This window comes from Jatropha curcas, chromosome 11 (assembly GCF_041381405.1).
Source record: "Jatropha curcas cultivar XTBG-Jc1 chromosome 11, XTBG_Jcur_1.0, whole genome shotgun sequence".
NCBI classification, from domain to species: domain Eukaryota; kingdom Viridiplantae; phylum Streptophyta; class Magnoliopsida; order Malpighiales; family Euphorbiaceae; genus Jatropha; species Jatropha curcas.
Window position 1 is genome coordinate 5,925,846 of NC_143161.1, and position 22,476 is coordinate 5,948,321.

Consider the following 22,476-nt stretch of genomic DNA (forward strand, 5'->3'; position numbering starts at 1 on the left):
TATGTATTAAAAAATCTAGATCTTTGTTATTATTTAAAAATGTATTGAAAATGAGTTGAAAAAAAAAAAAGAAAGAAATTGCACAAAATTGATAAACAAAATTATTGGAAATGCCAATACCGTCAATTTAGGGCATTAATTTGATAATTTAATGGTTTGTGAAATATATTTAAAAGTTAATGGTAGGGGGATTTGCCATATTGGGATTAAAATAAAATTTTAGAATTCGGTTGTTAGGTTGGTTGGTTCAACAACTTCCTCACATTGTACAAGAAATGCACGTGCCTAGGGGTGAGCGGTTTAAAAAAACCAGACCGAACTAAATTAATTGAGTTTGATCTGACCCAATATATTTTCATGATAATTGATAACCAATACCGCACCAACTGCTATAGCAATTGATTTAGTATCGACTAGACTGGTTCAAGTATGATTTGCATATTCCAAATTAAATCAACTAGTTTGGGAGTAAAAATAAATTCGATTTGCTATGTATAAGACCAAACCGAATGGTTATCATAGTTCAAATCGAACAGTGACCAATTTTCTAAACCGAACCAAATCAAAATAAGTCAATTCGATTCGATTTTCTAGTGAGATAGAAGTATTCCTTAACCCTAAATGCACGTTTTGGTCTTTCCTCATCACCAGTCAGTTGAATGAATCGACGGTCCAAAACTTTTAAAATGTTAAATTTGACAATAACCGACTCTTGAACTATCGGTTTCAATTCCAACTGGTTTCAGCACTATTTCAATGAATCAATGGTTCAAGTTACCATTTTGACATGGTTCCAGCAATGTTATTCAATCCGACCTAAACATAGACCCAATTAAAAAACTGGGTGGATGGATAATTGGTTTAATAAGTGGATCATAAAATATTAATAATATATATTAATTAAATATTAAATAATATAATTTTAAATAATCATAATATAATAAAAGATAATTCAAATATCAAAAATCGGTCTAAATCAATCGAGTTTGTGTAGATCATCCGATTTTTCAATCACGAATCAACTAGCTCAATCCAATTCTCTTCTTTGAATGGTTTAAAACCAAAATCGGCCCAGTTTTAAGATATCAGGTTGGACTGGTTTAATAACTATGGTTCTAGCTATACACGCATTATTTTCCTAAAAGAATAACAGAAATTCGGTTTCAGGATTATTGTTTTCCTTTTTTTTTTTTCATTAGAAAAATTAATGCAAATTTGAAAAGATAATAATAAATTTTAAACTGTTAAAATGCTTATACTCATATGAGAAATAACCTTCAGTAACTCTACAATCAAATAAATATGATTTTATTTTTTCTAAATACTATTAATTAAATAAATTGTTAGAAAAATTCAAAAAGAAAAAATATTTCAAAAATTTAAAGGAAGAAAAATGTTGTTGAACTCCCATCTGTCTCAAACAGTATAAGTTTTGGAATAAGTATTTCACTTTTTTCAATCAAGTATATCGTGTATTAGCAAGTTTATTTGGGCTTTTAGCTGAGAATAGGATAGATGATATTTAATCTCTTGATGTTATAGGACGCACTTCACACTTATCAATATGACCATGAAGTACCAATCATAATTTGGCATGAACTCCAAACTGCAATAAACCTTTTCCTCTATCAACTGAATGTTTTCAATCCTTCATGATCAGATTCAATGAAAATCTTTTTACAGGAAAAAAAAAAAAAAAAAATCATGCCTGCATAATTATAAGGTCCATTCACCTGAAATCTAGTCGGAGAAATAATTCAACCAACTTGCTTATTGTTTAACGACATGTTAAACCAAAACCATAACGTTCAAAAACTAGAAGTTGAGTTACCTACAAGAAAGGGAAGATTATTCTAGTCAGACACCATAGTGCGGAGGGGCAGAGAACTTTCGACTTGTTGAGCATCAGCACTCCTCTCTGCAACAATCTTTGACATTCCAAACATCTGAAATTGAACCCAAGACTTCAAGTCAGCCACTAATAACCAAATTACTTGATTAAGGAATGTAAGCATTCATGCAAGGTGCAAATAGAATTGAATTTCTATGACGGAATTTAACCTTTTGCATGGTTTTCTTAAAGCAAGTCTTGTGCTCATCCATTGATGCATGAATGAACTCATCAATATGCTCCTTCAAATCTTCCATAAAAGTAGCTTCCTCATTTTTCTTCTTTCGGCATGAAGTGACAGCTGATGGTGGCTGTTTTTGCTGCTGGCTATTCTCAGTCTGCATCTCTGTTAATTCCTAGTACGAATGACTTAATTTTCAACATAGCATTATTGAAAGAAGAAAGAAGGGAGGAGAGAGAGGGGGGTTGGGTGGGGAATTGAAAATATTCCTCTCACTATTTAAAATGTCATGAGAAGCAAGAGCTCATTCAACCCATAGGAATAGGAAGGAAGTTTCATTCCAAACTTCTCTTACTTTGAGCTAGGAGATGGGACAATATGCTGTTAGACCGGGAGTATGTGTTCAAAACCATGTAGAAGAATCCTTGTAAAATGCATCATAAAGAAACCAATCCAGGACTACAAACAAAGTCAAAACAATATATTTTATTCAAGAACAAACATTCTATTGGACATCCAGTTCTCCCCTACCCACAAAATGCTTCGAATCATAGCATCATGAGTTCCTAATCTAAATAAGATAGGTATCATAACTGATATGATTATTGAGCAAATTCTTTGTAACTTTGAATTATTTGAAATTTCATGACTCTGTCATGGAAATAAATAAAATTATTTTCATCAATAGCATTTAAAGCCAACAAATGCCAAACTAACCACAACATTTTTTTGCAACAAGAAAATTATTACTAGAAAAAATTCACCATATTAAGGAGCCTACTGACAATAGATTTATACATTAAGCTGCTCTTAATAGATATATTCAGTCATTACAATTGCTTGGAACTGTATGATTAAAGTCTAGTCTAGTCCAACAAAATGCTGTACAAGGAGAGAAAAAAAAAAAAAAATCAAAGAAACATAGCAAACCATAGTTTGCATCAGTTGAACCTAAATTGAGTAACAAATTGATACCCAGCTAATGAACATTGCACATGTGAAATGGTACGCATAGAAGTGTCATGTTCAGGGAAATTGTCCGTTCGTCATTTGTTTTACCTCAACAGCATCTATAATTCTATATTGTATGACAGAATCTTACTTATGTTACTGTTATATAATTGTTTGATACAGTAAGCTAACAGCACGAAGATGCCGCCAACTGCTTCATTCTACTACTAGATATGTATGCTTGTATCTCATGAAATTCATGGGAAGCTGTTGGAACAAAATAGCTTTAATTAATTGCTTTTCTTACTAGCATACAAAAATGGCATCTATGTGAGAGAAGAAAAGATAAATCCAAGTAATTTTTTTTTCTACTATTTTTATTCTGGAACCAATAGCATTAATGATGTTAAATCTCATAAATAATTCATGGAAAATTGAACAAACCCAATAAATTGATGAACCAAAAATCATCATTTTCAAGCAAAAGATAAAGAAAATCATGAGTTGAAAATTATACAGTGAAGAGGCACAAAATAATCCGAAATCATAACCCTATAGCTTGTATTCATGAAAAATTGAATTAACCCAACGAATTTGATGAGCCAAAAAAACATAAAAATTTTCATTTTTTGTTTAGTTGTTTAGAAATTTGAAATCCTATCTTGAAATTTCAACCCATGGATAAAGAAAATAATGAATTGAAGATTATACTGTGAAGAAACACAAGATAATATATAATCAAAACCCTCAAGCTTGTATAGATGGTCGGTATGTGATTTTGAGGCTAACAGTAAAAAATGATGAAGATACATACCTTTGATCACAGCAATGGAAGAGCTTCAAAACTGTGTGTTGATATGTTCTGTTGCAATCACAAAAAGAACCGACTGGTTTTTTTGGGGCCAAATCAAAAATACTAAATAACAAACGGAAAGTAAAATGAAAATCCTATGGGCGACTTGTCAATCAAGAAACACCCAATATTGATTATTAATCAATAGACATTCAACGTATTAATCAATTTAACATCTTGATAACTCCGCTCACCGGACTTGCCGCAGCCAACTTCACCAAATATAGCAAACTTATAGTCAAAATGTTCCAATTTCAGTAAGGAAGCTTAATCTCAACTCAATTTCACAAAATCATGCTAGAATTTGAAATTCCCAAATTATTTCAACTCAAAGCCCATAATCCAATTTCTGTAAAATTCTATATCAAAGGCTAAAAATTACTTGAAGAAAGTTAATTTAAATGAAGTAAAAAGGAGTTTCTAGCCTACCTTATAGGAAGAACTTGCCGGAAATCGCTTCTTTCAACAGGATTAGCGGTGGTCCTTGACGGTAAGAGAGAGAGATCGACGCCTTACTGAGCAAAAGAGAGGGAATGGGCGGTGACGCTGTGTGTTGGTCCGATTTGGTCCATCTGGTCTGAATCAAATAATTTGTAGCATTTAATAGGCCCAAGGCCCAGTAAATAGGCTCTGTCCATCTGGTTTAACAAAATTTCTGCACTTTATTATAGTTTTTGTGAAAAATAGATTCCATGCATTTTATTCCCTTTCGAAAATGAAATTCTTTTATTTTAATAATGTGTCAAAAAATTTTATACTTCATTTAGAAATTTAAAATGAAAATGGAAAGAAAGGGAAAAAAAAATTGCCTTCAATTGCACTCCGCATATTCAATTTGCCCAGATTTCAATTTTATGCCAATTAGATGCGGTCGATACACGAAAGTAAAAAAAATACACATTAAATTTTTTTATTAATATCAATGGTTAAAAACATCTTCGACCTTCAAAACCATCAAATAGTCAAATACATAAATGAATCCGTCGTTCAATCACAATCCCAAATTGAAGAGGAAGATCGATTGAGGGAGCAGGGAGGGAAGTATAAATTTTATTTTCAGTATTTGTGAATTTTAAATTTAAGTGTATCTATTTGAATTTTATTATCTATTTAAATACTCATTTAAGTAGTTATACCCGAATTTATTTAAAATTTTATAATATATATCTTCCTAAATTCATTTAAAGTATTCTGTAAACGAGTTTTAGACTTTGGATATCTGTAATTTCTAATTATCCAAACCCAAATTTTTATAAGATTCATTTTTACTGGTAAATAGATAGGAGAGTATTCATTACCAAACCTATTTAATATAATAGATAGTTGGTAATCTAAAATCGTGTATTTTAACTCTATTGGTATTCATAGTAATTTCACTAATTGTATCCATTCCAAATTCATTTATAAATATTTATACTTTCATTAAATGGATTGAACCGAAGCCAATACCCTAAAATACAGTGATCTTCCACCACCCCACGAAACTAAGGAAGTTTTATATTTATATATGAAGAGATTTGTAGTTAAATCAAATCTGAGGGGGCTTTCAGCAATTCACTCCATCGTTTGAAAACGTTAAAAAAAAAAAAAAAAAAAAAGAGGGGGGAAAGAGAAGACAATTGAGCAGGAAACATGGAGGATCAAATTTGCTGTCAACATCTATTTTGCCGCTTTGGAGATGTCAACTTTCTACTTAACATAGTTTTTATTAGTTGAAATATATCTCATTTTACGTTTATCTTTTTATCAATTATATTAAAAACATGTTAAAACTATTTATGTTTTGTAACTCACTTGACAATACAGATTGGACATATGAGAAGAACTCTTGAGTTTAATTCTCACTAAATGCACTTGCAGAGAGGAGCGATTAAAGTCTAAACTTCAAGCCGGATTAGGTGGTCCACGATACCAGCTCCTTATACTTAAGGGGTGTGTTGGATTGTGATTGTGTTAGAATTTAAAAGGAATTGTTGAGTTTAATAGAATTGAAGTATTTTTTTTAATTACATAATTTTTTTTTTTTGAAAAAAACATGTAGTTACAATGCAAGCAAACAAAATTATTGTTGTTGCTGCTTGAGACATCTGACGATGACATAGCACCTAATATAATAAGCAATCATGGTTTTAAATGGACATTGTCTTTTTTATTTAATTTATTATCGTTGCATAACACCTCCTCTCTTTCATGATTGACAGTTTATCAAGGATGGTATAAAGTATATTGAAGAGATCAATTAATTGGAATAGATTAAGCAATGATCTTCTTTTGAGCGTCCACTGCCGAGGGATTTTTAGTATTGAGTACAGTCAAGTAAGAAAAATTCTTATTGCTTGACAATGTTTAAATTATCCTAAACTAGAATAATTTCAACCATTCACAGCAAAATCAAAATTACCTCAATCCCAAAAATAGAAAGAAAGAACATAATTAGACAAACGACATATATAAAGAAGAAAAAAATGTCAAGTTACATACCAGTTTGCAGCTACGCATCTTGATGTTTTTTTATGGGCGATTTTTTTTAAAGCTTGATTGAAAAAGAGCGTTCGTAGAGACAGAGTCGATTGGGTGAGAGTTGAAATCTTTAGGTTGAGTTCGGATTTGTGAATAACTTTTCTATTTATACTTAACACTATAAAATTCAATGAAATTAATAATTTTATAAAATCCTTTCAAATCATTAATTTTTTGAATACCATCAAATTTGTATGGACTTTTATAAAGTTACAATTGAATACCATCTGCTTTTTATGGATTTTATAAGAGTGTGAATTGAAATACTACAAGGTTTTAATAGACTCCAAACAAATCTAAATTGAATATTATTGGATTTTTGAAATCCAATAGAATCTCAATCCAATACACTCTTCTTAGAGACTGATTTTTTAACAAAACAAAATTAGGGTTAGAAAATTAGAGAGAAAGGAGTAATATTTTCTATAATAAATAATTACTCGTATAATATTTATTAATGCAATATACTTGTTAATCGGTTGTTATCGAATATTAATTGTTAGAAGAGTTTTATAATTTTAGAATGAGAATTTCTTAAAATTAGGAGATAAGTAATTAAAAAATGATAAAAAATTTAAGAAGTAACAAAATGTAATATCAATTTTTTGTGGATTATTAATTATTGAAAAAAATTTAAAAATTTTTTATTAATATTATTTGAATTATTAATGAAAAAAATAGAGTATTCTACTAATGAAATAAATTCATTTTGTGATTATAAATGAAGATTTGTATACTCTAGTTTCTTCAATTAGATAATCAAATAAAAAATAATGAAAGATTTAAGAAATAACAAAATGTCACATAAATAATTAAATTTCTTAATATTATGACATCATCAAATATGATTCAATTTTTGTATATTTATATAGATACTAAAATTGCAAAAAGTAATTGCAAAAAAAAAAGTGTATATTACAAAATATTTTATGAAATTAGATATTTAGTGAAAATTATGATATTTGAAAGCTCCGTATTTTATTTTATAAATATAATTATTTTGGTGAAATGAATATGCACGTGGTCAAGTCAAAGGTATGCATGATAATCTTTTATTCTGTTGCAGGCTTGCAGCATGTCTGTGAATACAATTGTGAAGAAATGGTTCCATCCATATCCATTTCTGTTATGAAAATGACTGTGCCATAGCTTCATAATTGCTTAATATATTAGATTATATCTATTTCTCTTCCCATTCCATACCACCGTGTTTCGAAAATGGGAAAATGAAATCAAAGTGTAAGAAAAATAAAGCATGTATGCTGTATTAAAATTAAAAAACTTTATAGTTTCTTCTCAAATTGGAATCAAAATAGAGAGAAACGAATAAAAAGATAATTTTATCTCCAAAATTATTATTTTTTTAAATATTGGAAATGAAGATTCGAAATTTTCCGAGTCTATTATCAAATTATACATATTTTCAATATTATGCTATGTTTTGATGTGTTTCTAAATTAATTTTTTTTAAACAATAAGAATGACAAAAATATAATTTCATATTATAAATACTCCATTATATTAAAAATACATCTATTATGTTATTGTCACGACCCATCTGCGGGCCGGACCGGCACTAGAATCTGGGTAGGCTTAAAGCCTCCGAAGCCCGTAGTAAGTCTATATTAGTTAAACTCATATTCTATTCATAAATGTGGCTTCACACCCAATAATTTATTTCACCAATATATCAAAAACACAATCCATAATATTAATATATGTGCTCTTATTATCTAATTACAATCCATTTAGAATACAACTGCAGAACTCCATAATCTACAGTCCTTAACTTTACATGGTTAACACAACTATTAACAAGTTTCTAGTTTCGATATTTCGATTTAGTCGGGTCCATAGGACTCTCCTTTCTTCTTATTACCTGAAAAAAAAAATAGGAGACAGGGGTGAGCGCCAAACTCAATGAGTAGGGTTAGATAACCCTCTCACCCCACACAATCACACATATGCTATAATAAATCAATTTAGTCCTCCGACTAGTTATATGATCATGCAATTTGTCACACAAATGACAATACAACAGCAATCATAATTAGGCACCATCTCCACAAAGCAAAGCCACAGATGACTTCCTCTCGATGTGCTCTCCGATTTGGTGTCCAGGCTCGCCGGATTTGGTGGTCGGAGGTCGGAGATCGAAGGAGAGGCAGATAGGATTGCGTGGAGAAGAAGAAGAAGAGAAGAAAAGAAAAAGAAGAGAGGCGGGTCTAGAGGCTTATGGGCCATTTCGGTTCGATTCGAACCGATTTGGTCTAAATCAACGGTTTGACCCGATTTTACTTGGTTTACAGGATTTTCACTCGGTTTTTTGAAAAATCAAAACTGATTTACGTGTCCGGTTTAGTAATAATAAAATATTTTTCCGTTGATTTCATTGGTTGGGTTTTACAATTAAATTTTTAACTAAAAAAATTTTGAAAATAGTTTTTCGGGTTGTTTTGATGTTTTAAGATAATATTATTTCGAGTAGAAATTTTTAAATAGACAATATTATTATGTTATTGAATAATCCATGGATGACCTATAACCGGACAATATTGAGTTAAAAAATGTGAACTAAAATACCTCAATATAATATAGAAATAGATACAAAAGAACTTTTCATGAAATAAGAAAAAAATATTTCTTCTATCTCCATTATCTCTATAAGGAATTAAATTAGTGCAGACTGCAAGTTCACTTAACTTCGTTGAGCTTCAAATCATATGTATCATTATAAAAGAAAAGAATTAAAACAAGAAGAAAATTGTAATTAAAATAAGATACTATATAAATCATCGATATGCAAGCATAAAATGAAAATTTAAATTGTCAATTTAGAGATATAATGATCGCTAAAAATTGTTATTAAAAGTTGCATCCATCAATTTCAAGGTGCAATAAGCTAAAAATTACAACTTTAGGAGCATGATGTGCACCCATATTTCTATTTTAGTTTTTTTTAATGAATTATTTCAATTTGAATTTTCTTTCTATATATAGAAAATAAAATGTTAACAAAAAATAAACTCAATTTGAAAATTGAAATGTTAACATGGTGGTGTGTTTTTAAATTTATTTAAAAATATTAAATTTATCTCATTTAGGTTATTAATGGATGATTACGAATTCCTCCTACGGAAATCCTACTCATAAAATCTAACGTTTGTTTAGAAGTTAGTGTATTAGTGTATTTATATTGTTTCAATATCTATTTTTATGTATGGCCGGTAAGAATTGAATTATGATATCCTTCCATTTATCAAATATTTTATTTAGTTTGAAATGCTTTCTTAAAAAAAATAAATTATAATTTAAAAAGAAACCATTATATATTATTTAAAAATAGATTTAATTTAAATTAATGCTCAAATTTTGTAATTGGGAAATAGGAGTGACAACGCCCGTGGCTTCTCCTTTCCGCTCTTTTCTGCTCTTTTCTTCAACCATTTCATTCCATTTTCAAAGTCGTGCAAGGACTAGGCTTTGAAATTTGACCAATCTAATTCTAATTAATGATCTTGTCTCATTTTTTTTTTTTTTTTTTAAATCTTTCTTCGGTTTCCACTCCAATCAACATATATTAGTATTATTTTATTTCCTTGATTTTCAAGAACTCTTTTCGTAGTGGAAGGGAAAAAAAATACATATTTTGAAAGATTTGAGAGAGAGAGAGAGAGAGAGAGCGGTGGCACTGGCAAACAAATCCAACCCATCTTCAAGAATCTTTCTCTTTTGGTATATAATCTATCGTCATCTAATATTCTACGTGGTGGTTCTTTAATTATCGAATACTGTTGGTGATTATTGTAGTTGTATCAAACTTTTCTAAACCCCACCCACCACTCCTCCGCCTTCTTTTCTTGTATTGCCGATCGTATTTGTATACGTCAACTTCTTGCTATACAATATATATACAAATCCTGAACTCTCCGATAAAACCCAGTTCTCAAAATCCCTTATCGTGGACTCCGCCAATATGAGTTCTGAATCCACTACATCAACTTCCGCCGCCGGTGGAGTTCAGATCAAGCAGTCTAGACGACTACCTGATTTTCTACAAAGTGTGAATCTTAAATATGTGAAGTTGGGTTATCATTATCTAATGAGTCATTTGTTGACTCTTTGTTTGATTCCTCTAATGGCGGTCATTATCGTAGAAGCTTCTCAATTAAACCCAGAAGACGTTCATCAACTCTGGCTCCAACTTCAATACAATCTCGTTACTGTCATCGTCTGCTCCGTTTTTGTTGTTGTTGGGTCTACTGTTTATATTATGACCCGACCGAGATCCGTTTATCTTGTTGATTATGCCTGTTACAAGCCTCCACCAAAGCTTCAAGTCAAATTCCATCAATTTATGGAGCATTCAAAGCTAACTGGTGATTTTGATGAATCCTCATTGGAATTTCAAAGGAAGATCCTAGAAAGGTCAGGGCTTGGTGAAGAAACTTATGTACCTGAAGCTATGCATCATATTCCACCAAGACCATCAATGGCTGCAGCAAGAGAAGAGGCAGAGCAGGTGATGTTTGGTGCATTGGATATTTTATTTGCTAATACCAATATAAAACCTAAAGATATTGGTATTCTTGTTGTAAATTGCAGTTTATTTAACCCAACGCCATCACTTTCTGCTATGATTATTAATAAGTATAAATTAAGGGGAAATATTTTGAGTTTCAATCTTGGCGGTATGGGTTGTAGTGCTGGTGTTATAGCTATTGATCTGACTAAAGATTTATTACAAATTCATAGGAATTCTTATGCTGTTGTTGTTAGTACAGAGAATATTACACAAAATTGGTATTTTGGGAATAAGAAATCAATGTTGATTCCAAATTGTTTATTTAGAGTTGGAGGTGCTGCTGTTTTGCTATCAAATAAATCTACAGATAGGAGAAGAGCTAAGTATAAGCTTGTTCATCTAGTTAGGACTCATCGTGGGGCGGATGATAAGGCCTTTAGGTGTGTATATCAGGAGCAAGATGATGAAGGAAAAACTGGGGTTTCTTTGTCTAAAGATCTAATGGCAATTGCTGGTGGTGCACTTAAGACTAATATTACCACATTAGGTCCTTTGGTTCTTCCAATTAGTGAGCAACTTTTGTTCTTTGCAACTTTGGTTGCTAAGAAGTTATTCAATGCCAAAGTTAAGCCCTATATACCGGATTTTAAGCTTGCATTTGATCATTTCTGTATACATGCTGGAGGAAGAGCTGTTATTGATGAGCTTGAGAAGAATTTGCAACTTTTGCCTTTACATGTTGAGGCTTCGAGAATGACTTTGCATAGGTTTGGTAATACTTCGTCCAGCTCAATTTGGTATGAGTTGGCTTATACAGAGGCAAAAGGCAGGATGCGGAGAGGGAACCGTGTGTGGCAAATAGCTTTTGGAAGTGGTTTTAAGTGTAACAGTGCAGTGTGGCAAGCTCTGAGGAACATAAAGCCATCTACGAATAATCCGTGGGAAGATTGCATTGACAGGTATCCAGTTCAGTTAGTCTTGTAATTTGCAAACAATTTAATTAGGTTCAGTTTGGAGAAGAAGGGTACTTTGATACATTTATTGGAAATCACTTTGCTATTTTCTTCTGGGGCCTGTTAGTTTCCTTTTCTTTTGTTTTTCCCCATTTCTTGGGTCAGGTCATGTGTGATTTCATCAGAAAAGTCTTGGTGTCTCATGCAATAACAACAATGCTGAAATTCTGTTATTCTGCTTTAATGCTTAGATGATTACAGAGCTGAGTTTAGTCTAATGTGAGGTCTCTGTTGCTTTGAAGTGCATAATAATGTTATTGTAGATATTCATTTTGTTTTCAATGGAATTTGAATACGCAAGTTCATGATTTACAAGGCAGTTTCCAGAAATGAATTTTTCGAGCCTCAGATGTGGGATGAGATCACTTCTTTCTTCATCAATTACGATTTCCCAATTTCAAACGATCCATAGAAGTATCTGCCATATAAATCCATTGATGTGGTCTTCAACTACTCAAACATTGAGCATTAGTTGAAACCACTGGCTTTCCTAGCTATTTCTATTAGTCAAATACTCTCTTTTCTATCAGTTCATCCTCCATGGACTAGTAAGTGTGCAGATTCTGCAAGGCGTATCTTAAATAACAAGTTTGAAACCTGGAAAGCTTGAACCATAGCTTTTTGTGTGACACGCGAAATCTTGTACCATAAGTCATTCTATGGTTTAACTGGTGGAATATTGTTATCTTGTCAACACTTTTGCTTTCGAAATCTCGTGCATTGCATTAGGTTGTTGGTTAATGTTGCATTTTGCTTGGTTACCTTGTCTGAGGACTCAAATGACATGCTTATTCTTGCATATTGAATTCCAAATGCAGAAATCTTCCTTTTTGCCATTGGGTTAATATTAACCCAAAGGTCAGAGTGTCTGACTTGTTTGTGGAGTTGGTTATGGGTTTAATCCTCGACAACCTTTTTCCTCTTTGTCTATTCCCAATGAGGCAATGTATTGAAACAAATAAGAAATCTTTGTTGGTCATGTTCGAGGCTTAATGGCTAATGGAGGACACTGCAATTAGTAATCTCATTTGTTGATGATTTTGCCTGTTTTACCAACAATCTAAGGTTTGTAAGGATTATACTTGTTTGGATTGGATCTATGGCTCCATTCATAAACCAAGCAATGAAAATAAAAATTTTTAAAAAATTATTCTTATTTTGATGTTCTTTGTCCAGATAAGAAATACTCTCGTTTAAATAAAAATTTATATTTTTATTGGTTTGGCAAGTCAAATAAAATGTTATGTTTCCATTTAACACTCACTTGGAGGAATACTGAGAGTTTTTTTTTTTTTTTTTTTTTGGGGGGGGGGGGGGCGGGGGGAATTTCATTTTAGAACTTTTCAAAATGGGTGTCTTGCTTTTTTTCCATCGTGTGAAGGAAAGTATGACACCTCACCGAATGGAACTTTTCCTTTTCAATCTACAGAAAAGAAACAAGAGTGAGGGTTTCCAATAATAAATGAATAAATAAAGTTAGTCAAATTTCTTAATTTCTTATGCTGCAATTTTATTTTTTATTTAATAGAAATACTATGGTACAATGTTATATTTCACAAAACTGTAATTTTAATCAAAAGATCTCAAAGTATCACTCTTTTATCATTAAGACAAGGGATCATTTTGTGTAAACGTCATTTTAAAACTATCTGTAACTTTTTGTTTTTTTGGTACATCTAAATAGAATTTTACTTTTCCATGTAAAAAATGGAAAATAAACAAGATTGTAATGTAATCAAGTTGTCACCCCATGTTAAATAAATAAATAAACAAAGTTGTTTTGTGTTTAAATTAGTTTAATTTTTTCAGTTAAAATTATTGCTTAAAATTATATTGATGTTCTTAATTTCTTATTTTGGGATCACAATTTTCTTTTAATTTACTTTTCATAGGCAGATAATATAATTTATCTTTCGTGTTAAGTTAAATTTAATTTGATTATTATTAATAATTTTTATGGTAAAAAAATTCCAAATTTGATGTCTCTCCCACGTCATCCTCAAAATTTTTAGAAGATGAAGTACACCTATTGACATTGACATTTGATTTGTAACTTTTAAGCTATAATAATCTCAATTAGGGCGGTACAAACAAGACAATTGCCATTATTAAGTAACAAGTTTCTTTTCTAAATTTCTGTCTACCAACAAAGAAAAAATCACACCGACACAAATCCATAGTTCCAGACTCTCTTGCGTCTGTGTTACAGAGCAGAAGGCTAGGAGAGGAACAAACAATCAATCATGGTGAACACATTGGTAACAATATATTTGCCCATATTGCATGTTTTAGTAAAGCTTGTCGGAATGAGACCCCACGAAGTGGAGATTGAGCCAGGAACAGTTATCCACTTCTGGGTTCCAAGAACCCACAAACCAAACAAGCCAGCTCTGGTTTTTCTTCATGGTTTTGGACTAAATGGTCTTGTAACCTGGCAATTTCAAGTTCTATCTTTAGCAAGAAATTACGCAGTTTACGTGCCCGATTTCCTCTTCTTTGGAAGCTCCATCACCAATAAGCCTGACCGATCACCGGAGTTTCAAGCGGAGTGCATGGCCAAGGGGTTAAGGAAGATTGGTGTGGAGAAATGCAGTTTAGTTGGTTTGAGCTATGGTGGAATGATTGGTTTCAAGATGGCGGAAATGTATCCTGATTTAGTTAGATCAATGGTTGTTTCTTCTTCGGTCATGGCTTTGACCGAGTCAATTTCTGGTGATAGTTTAGATAGAATTGGCTTCTCTTCTTGGATACTCTATTTGCTTCCTCGAACAGTTAATGGTTTCAAACAAATGCTTAACATTGCTACCTACAAGCTTCCATGGCTCCCTAATTTTGCTTATAAACATTTTTTCGAGGTAGATATTTTCTTGATTATTAACAATTATATTATATTTGGTTTTTGAACAGTTGGTTTAAAAATTTTTGGCCATGGTTTTGCAGGTCATGTTTAACCATAGGAAGGAGAGAACTGAACTTCTAGAGGCATTAATCACAAGGGACAAGGAGTTTAGAATCCCTTCTTACTCACAGGTTGTTAATTTTAGTTTTTTGAGATAAATTTATTCCCTGTGTACTTGTATAGAATTAAATTATCAAGATATATAACATAGAAATGATTCAATAGAATCCTAAAGAAAATTTGAGTTTTTCTTATTCTAATTGAAGATTAATCATTACGCCTTTTACGATTGAATATATATATTCTGTTATTACGAAATAAACACTTGATCACTATTAAATTATCAATTCAATTGCAATCAATATACTTTTTGACTTTACCAAAAATGTATTAATTAGAAGTGGTAATTCCTATAAAGTTGAGAATATAAGTTAAATAAACAGAAAACACACTTTGCTTGGAGCGCTAAAAACTTTTACCCTCTAAGACCAACGGGAATTACACTTTGTTAGCTTCCATTTGTTTATAATTGCTAATATGAAAGAACTTATACATTTTATTGCAGAATATACATCTATTATGGGGAGAGAATGACAAAATTTTCAATCTAGAAGATGCTTATAACTTGAAGGAGTAAGTGGAGATATGTTCATTTAATTACTTGCTTGTTATTAATTCACCTAAGATAGATAGATAGATAGATTCAATTTGCAAGTTTAATTAATTTGACACTTGAGTGCATGCAGGCAATTAAAAGGCAAAGCAACATTACATTACATAGAGAAGGCAGGGCACCTGGTTCCACTAGAGCGACCATTTGCTTATAATAGACAACTCAACAAGATTCTTGCCTTGCAGTTGCAGGTTTAGTTTAGCGGTCTGATTCATGTTTCGATTCTCCTCCTAATACTCAGAAAGAGAGAGAGTTTGTGATACATTCACTTTCAATTTGAAGAACAATCAGCATTGTATTATTGATTTTGGTTTGCCTAAATTTTAGTTTCAAGAAAGTGGGATCGATTTTCATTTTAAAGATTATAATCCCTGATGGGTCTGTACCTTAGCAATAGCTTTCTTGCTCTCTCTTCTTGTATCTTTAGCATAAGAAAGAAGTAAGCTCTTAACTGTTTTTCAACCGGATTTTGCTAAGGAAAAACGACCAGCCAGTTTCAGATACATATGGTCTTAGCTTCCATTATCAAATTTCGAATCTCAACCATTCTTTCTCTTCTATGGATGGTTTCCGAGAAAACACGCGAAAAAACCAGTTTTTTTGTTAAAATTTAGAAGAAAAAAAAAGAAAATATATTGGAACGATAAGGGTAATTACAAATTTAATTGTACAAGTCTGCACTTGAAATTTCCTAGGTAAGGAGTAGATTACGAATGGGCCTGTTATAACACGGGCTGAAAGCCCATTGCAATAAAATATTCGGAGACTGAATGATCGGCCGTTTGACGACCGGGTAACCAACACATGGCCCGTCAAGCGTCGTGATATGAAACCTTGTCGTCTCTTAGAGTTGGCAGAATGGAGGACCTGTCGTTTATAAATTCAACCAAAAGTTTAAGATTATAATGTGTCAGATTTATATTATTTCGTATTTAAATTTGAATCATGAATAATTATTCCCACGGAACAACCTTTTTTTTATTTTTTATTTTTTTACTTTCAACAATGATTTGATACATGCACAACTTTCAGCATGGTGTCGTTTGATAGGAACACAAAAAGAAATTTCCTTTATTAATTACTCTTTGCGACTTGTTTTCCCTTCGTAAAAGGAATCTTCAAAAGCAAAAAATATATTACAGTTACTCATAGAAAAGCCTGTCGTTTTCTTCCTAGAGAAGAAAATGTTTCCTGCTATTCACCTTTTTGAAAGGAAAATGTTTTCATACGATTAGAAACGACAATAAAATAAAAGTTTTTTTTTTTTTAATTTAGTCAGAAGATGTCAAATTAAACTCTCATCGGATCATCAATCTTAAATCTTTTCTGAAATTTTTAGAGGTTCCCAGAACTTGCAATATTGGAAACCTTTCTGGCAAGGAATAGTCGATATGGCATAGTCATTAATTTATGCTTGCCAAGAGAATCTACTTTTCCAAAGGGATAAAATTAAATTGCTGTTTGGAAAAACGACATTTTTATTTGTTAGAATAAAGGATTATAAGGGGTCACTGAACGACAGTCGTTGAGCATATACGAGGGCGAAAAGTCCCCCCTCATTGAAAGGGATGTCATTAGATATAACTAGAATGCATTTACTATTATAATTGTACTTAATACATATAAAAAGATAAATATTACACATATAAGGAAAATTAAGGATGCATGGTTTGATTACAATAGGGGATAACAGAACTACACTGGAAAAGTTCGTTCAAATTGCAGATGCGAGCATCTAGCTAGCTTTTACATATTTGCTGCTAAGTTACGGATATTAAGTAGGCCTGGATATTGGACTTTAATGCAGCTTCTTATACTTCAAGACCCTGCGAATTAATCAATTAAACCAAAAATTAGCTCATTATCATAATAGGAAATCTGATAACAAAATGACTTCATTTATCGAACTGGATTCAGTGACATTGAAATCGGTTTTGAATTGGAAGAGTAGATATTTGATTGTTAAACAGACTGTTGAACCAAGCATTCCATTGGCAAAACAGTTGGTTGATAATGCATGCATGAGAAAGTATATATACAAGAGAGGATTAACAAATTAATTAAAAACTAATTACCTTTCTTTTTAATTATCAGTAATTGGTGCGGCTTCCACCGGACTTATAATTAGGAAAAGCAACATGACCAGACTCAATATGCTTAACATCTTCGATAAGGCGTTCATAGTGTCTTTTAACTTCTTCAGGCGATTTGCCGCCAACAGCTTTGGCTATATTTTGCCACCGCTCAGGTGTTTCCTTATCATACAAAGCTAAAGCCTTTTCAAACATTTTGTTTTCTCTTGGTGTCCAAGAGGAGCTCGAGTTTCTTGAAGCTTGATAGCTTGAAGACATATCTAACAAGCTTAAAAGATGGAGGTTTTGTTGGTTGAAGGGCTTGGTTTGTGCTTACAATGGGTGTGCTTATAAATAGTGGAGAAGAAGAGGGGCAGTGGCAGGGGAGAGATAATTGGATACAGTTGGAGAATCTATGGATACCTAAAGGTGGCAAATTTTAATTGTATGACGAGTCTTCTTTGGAACCACAAGAAGAACAAGAAATGTAGGACAAAATGTACAGATGCAGAGGAGACAAGAGAATCCATTTTTTCAATTCCTTTCATTTTCAGTTATTCAATTTTTAGGAATCTCTTCCTTTTTTAGGGTTTATATAATGGCTCTGACTTGGTATAAAGAGCCATTATATAAACCGAATCAATATGACCCATGTCCGAGTCTAGGTCCAACTGCTTTCCTACATTTAGAAGTACTGGTCTTCAAAAGAAAGGAAGAGAAGTGCATTATAACACATTTGATCAATGGATATAAAAGGAAGTAATTAAAGTGGCTTTCTTTCAGCCAATTTGAGATAAAAAAGTATTCCCTTCAATAAGAAAATATGAAAAAGACTGGTCAAGCTATAACTGTAATAGAAATTCTTGGACTTTCTATCACCTGTATATATCAGATATATGCCTAAAGAAGAAGGCTTTTTAGAAGAAAGCAACAAAACTTGATAAAGCAGAGGAGAGAAAAAACTAGTTGGACTGATATGCCAATTTCAGCTTTTATATAATCTATGGATTACTGATAACAATAAAGACAAGAAAGGGGAAAATACTGGTTTCATTTCAGATCTTTGGAATTGGGGTTTCGGCTTTTTGTTTATAAACAACGTTCCAAAAGCCTCTGGCTCGATAACAGAGCCTCTGTATGCTGTTTTTTTTTTTTTTTTTTAATTTCTCTTTTCCCCTTCTATTTTTTTTTTTTTTTTTTTTTTGTTAATGTTATATAGGTGATTCATAATTGGATAATAGGTCACTTGCTTTTGAGAAGACTTGCCTATACCTCCAACTCTTAATTCTAAGCTGTGTTGAGCAATAACTTTTAAGTAATTTTTAATATTTTGAGTGTTTAAAATGCTAAACACGGTTATTTATAATATTCAATAATATCGCGTTTGAATTAACTTTTAAATGTTAAGATAACGTTTTATGAAAAGTTAATTCATATAACATTTAGCTACGAACATTTCACGAAAAACTATTCAAATAATTAATAATTAAATATTACTAAAATAGAAAACAACTAGTAAAATAATTTATTTTAGCAAACAGAGCAATACAATCCGTATATTTGCGTATAGGTCGGGAGACATTCATTAATTTATAAAAGGTAAAAATAAAAACATTATTTTTTTATTTGTCTAAGGACCATATACTATAAGTTGCTCTATGGTCGTCTTCATCATCATCATCTCATAGGGACCAAGCGAATTAGAAAGAAAGAAGCATTAATTGGTCCATGCCAGTAACCATTCGTCTTGATATGATAAAGAAATTTCATAGATATGCAATATTTAATTATTATTTATATATTTTAATAATTGATAGAGCTAAGACAGTCTGAGCTTTTTCTTTTCTTTTAATTAGCAAATAGGAAATTTCTTAATGGTAAAGGAAAATTTATGTTAAAAATGTTAGAAAATGATAGAATCGGGAGAATTCTGCTTTTGAAATGGGATTTGTTTTTCTTCTACAATGATGAAATTCGAGCCATGATTCTATGGAATCTGCCTTTATTTAAAAAAAAAAAAAAAACCCAATGGATGAATTTAGTAAATAATGAAATATTTAAATTTCATTAATCTAAATAGCTTCATATAACCAAGTCAATTGACAATTGACAAGTAAAACAGAATAATGTTTCTGTTATGATCTTTCCTTTATTATAGGCTTTCATTATCTGTTATTTTTCCCTATATTAGTTAAGATATTATCTCAGGTTGTTGAGTTCCTTATGGCTGCTAGTAGTCATCATCTGCTGTATATATATTTCTCAGTTTTGGCAATATATTTCAAGCCTTCATTTTACAATCTGCTAGAACTTCTTTATGGTATCAGAGCTGTAAACGCTCCAACGAGCACAGATTTTTTTTTTTTTTCCTCTCAAACATGGCTCTCACTGCTGATACTCAAACCATTATTCAATTCAATCCCACTGTCCAATTACCTATCAAACTGACTGGAAGTCAAAATTTTACTATTTGGAAAGCTCAAATAGAGATGATCATGCATGGTTACAATTTATATGGCCATCTTGATGGCTCAACTACAGCCCCTTTACAAACACTTTCTACTACTCATCAACCAAACCCAGCGTATCACCATTGGTTTCGTCACGATAAGATGATTCATAATGCCATTTTGGCCTCTGTTGATCCCACACTTGCCTCCCCCGTTGCCCTTTCCCCCACAGCCCATACAGCCTGGACATCTTTACATACTGCCTTTGCCAACAAATCTCAAACAAGAATCCTTAGCCTTCAAGACAAACTAGCACGTCTCACCAAAGACTCTCGCTCCATTTCTGATTATCTCTGTGCCATTCGTTCTATTGTTGATGAACTTGCAACGGCTGGTGAACCAATCACCAATTCTCAGCTTATTGTTCGAATCTTACAAGGACTTGGCCCCGAATACAACTCACTTTGGGCTGCAATTCGCTCTCGCGACACTCCCATCTCTTACGAAGAGCTTTATGACAAACTTCTTGATCATGAGTTGTTTCTTCAACATGACGCACCAAACTTAAATCCTGCAATTACAGCTGCCATTGCTCAACGTACTAATTCTGTGGCACCTCCCCCTCATGATCGACGGATAACTAATAACAGCTCAGCGCCATACCCATCTTGGCGACAACCACATTTTTCCAACAGAGGGCGTGGACGTCGATCTCCTCCACTACCTAAATATGTCAATTCAATTCGCTGTCAATTATGTGATCGCCCTGGTCATACAGCTCGAGTTTGCAGATCGACATCCCACAATCACTTTCAAGCCAGAGCCCATTTTGCAGCCTCCCACTCTCTGGATGAGCATCCTTGGCTAATTGATTCAGGGGCCAATCATCACATCACTAATGATGCTCAGACATTAGCTACGGCGCAAGAATATCATGGACCGGAGGAAATTTCCATGGGTAACGGTAATCCTATTCGGATTAGCCATATTGGTACCAGTACACTTAATGCATCCAATAATAAATTTATGTTTTCTAATACTCTTTGTGCTCCACACATCACACACAACCTTGTTTCTGCTTCTCATTTTTGCCGTGATAATAATACCTCTATTGAATTATTTCCATATCATTTTCTTGTGAAGGATCTGACGACGGGCGTGCACCTGGTACAAGGACAGACTAGAAATGGACTTTATGAGTGGCCTCAAAACAATATCAAAACCCTATTGGCAACTAAATCTCAGTCCATTAACTTTTGGCATCGTCGTCTCAGGCATCCGCATACACGCATTCTGTGTCAAATTTTAAAAACAATGTCTATTTCTTTTCCTTCTCCTAGTCAATTTCCGCATTGTAATTCTTGTTCTATTAATAAAATGCATCGCATTCCATTTTCAGAAAATTTATTACACAGTGATAATCCCCTCCAAATTATTTATAGTGATTTGTGGGGTCCTTCACCCATTCTCTCCATAGACCAAAAGAAATATTATGTTGTTTTTGTTGACCAATTCTCAAGATATATGTGGCTCCACACTCTCAAAACCAAAGATGAAGTTTATAGTGTCTTTACAAGTTTGCATCCACTCCTTGAGAGACGTTTTAATTCCAAAATTTTATCTTTTTATACAGATGGTGGCGGTGAGTTTCAAAGTTTGTCTACTTATCTAAAAACTCATGGAATTGAACACCTTATTTCACCTCCATATACTCCTCAGCGTGTTGCACTTGTTGAACGGCGGCATCGTCATATTATTGAAACTGCAAAAACACTACTGTCACAGGCCTCACTTCCATCTCAATTTTGGAGCTTTGCATGTACCCAAGCTGTATACCTCATAAACAAATTACCCACCCGTGTTCTAAATGGCAAATCTCCACATCAGTTATTATTTCATGAAAGTCCAAATCTTGATTCTCTTCGTACCTTTGGTTCACTATGTTATCCTTGGCTTCGGCCTTATACCAAACACAAATTAGAACCACGATCAAAACCATGTGTTTATTTAGGCTTTTCCACCAAATTTTATTGTCACCAATGTTACGACTCGTCTTCTTCTAAAATATATCTCTCACGTGATGTATTATTTTTTTAGAACGATTTTCCTTTTAGTACTATTTTCTCTCATTTGAAATCACATTTTCATATTCATAAATGGGAAAATGTTATTGACCGTTCTGTTTCACAGACCTCTGCGTCACCTCAGTCCACTGAATTACTTCCTGCTATTGTTTCGGCGCCCTCAGCTCCTGCTCTTGCTGTCCCAACCAGCTCTACGTCCTCAACGTCAGGTATTGTATCACCTTCTTCAGCTGAAACCTTAGCAGCTCCACCACCCTTACCAAATAATCCACAACCTTCTGTCAATCCACCCTCCACAAATGTTCATCCTATGACTACACGTGCCAAAAATCACATTAGCAAACCAAAAATTGTAAAATCCCTT

At 32.5% G+C, this 22,476-nt stretch overlaps 4 protein-coding genes across 7 annotated transcripts; 2 read left to right on the forward strand and 2 right to left on the reverse strand.

The window, feature by feature from the left end:
* Positions 1–1,607: 1,607 nt before the first annotated feature.
* LOC105632350 (uncharacterized) lies at positions 1,608–4,464 on the reverse strand. 4 transcript variants are annotated; one of them, XM_012214732.4, is made up of 4 exons: positions 4,306–4,464; positions 3,838–3,885; positions 2,062–2,237; positions 1,608–1,946 (listed from the first exon to the last, which is right to left on the reverse strand). In XM_012214732.4, exons 3-4 carry the CDS (start codon positions 2,233–2,235, stop codon positions 1,854–1,856), a joined length of 267 nt encoding a protein of 88 aa, XP_012070122.1. In that variant the 5' UTR covers positions 2,236–2,237; positions 3,838–3,885; positions 4,306–4,464; the 3' UTR covers positions 1,608–1,853. The 4 variants fall into 4 exon arrangements, with proteins under 4 accessions (XP_012070122.1, XP_012070105.1, XP_012070130.1 ...); XM_012214715.4 differs by having other exon boundaries at positions 2,062–2,247; XM_012214740.4 differs by having other exon boundaries at positions 3,838–3,910; positions 4,306–4,459.
* Positions 4,465–9,840: 5,376 nt separating this feature from the next.
* Positions 9,841–12,216, forward strand: LOC105632383 (3-ketoacyl-CoA synthase 4). The gene has a single exon (XM_012214755.4). The coding sequence runs from the start codon at positions 10,373–10,375 to the stop codon at positions 11,903–11,905; it is 1,533 nt and encodes a 510-aa protein (XP_012070145.1). The 5' UTR covers positions 9,841–10,372; the 3' UTR covers positions 11,906–12,216.
* Positions 12,217–14,028: 1,812 nt separating this feature from the next.
* On the forward strand, positions 14,029–16,009 carry LOC105632393 (uncharacterized). The gene is made up of 4 exons (XM_012214767.4): positions 14,029–14,789; positions 14,875–14,964; positions 15,399–15,466; positions 15,580–16,009. The coding sequence occupies exons 1-4, from the start codon at positions 14,178–14,180 to the stop codon at positions 15,701–15,703; spliced, it is 894 nt and encodes a 297-aa protein (XP_012070157.1). The 5' UTR covers positions 14,029–14,177; the 3' UTR covers positions 15,704–16,009.
* Positions 16,010–17,077: 1,068 nt separating this feature from the next.
* On the reverse strand, positions 17,078–18,041 carry LOC105632399 (protein RADIALIS-like 1). The gene is made up of 2 exons (XM_020678859.3): positions 17,582–18,041; positions 17,078–17,332 (listed from the first exon to the last, which is right to left on the reverse strand). The coding sequence occupies exon 1, from the start codon at positions 17,855–17,857 to the stop codon at positions 17,597–17,599; it is 261 nt and encodes an 86-aa protein (XP_020534518.1). The 5' UTR covers positions 17,858–18,041; the 3' UTR covers positions 17,078–17,332; positions 17,582–17,596.
* Between the last annotated feature and the right edge of the window lie 4,435 nt (positions 18,042–22,476).

Coding starts and splice junctions, on each gene's coding strand:
- LOC105632383 (XM_012214755.4), top strand. CDS start 10,373: ATGAGTTCTGAATCCACTACATCAACTTCCGCCGCCGGTGGAGTTCAG.
- LOC105632393 (XM_012214767.4), top strand. CDS start 14,178: ATGGTGAACACATTGGTAACAATATATTTGCCCATATTGCATGTTTTA. Junction 14,965..15,398: donor GAATCCCTTCTTACTCACAG/GTTGTTAATTTT, acceptor ATTTTATTGCAG/AATATACATCTATTATGGGG. Junction 15,467..15,579: donor GATGCTTATAACTTGAAGGA/GTAAGTGGAGAT, acceptor GAGTGCATGCAG/GCAATTAAAAGGCAAAGCAA.
- LOC105632399 (XM_020678859.3), bottom strand. CDS start 17,857: ATGTCTTCAAGCTATCAAGCTTCAAGAAACTCGAGCTCCTCTTGGACA.
- LOC105632350 (XM_012214732.4), bottom strand. CDS start 2,235: ATGCAGACTGAGAATAGCCAGCAGCAAAAACAGCCACCATCAGCTGTC. Junction 1,947..2,061: donor TTAAGAAAACCATGCAAAAG/GTTAAATTCCGT, acceptor GTTCAATTTCAG/ATGTTTGGAATGTCAAAGAT.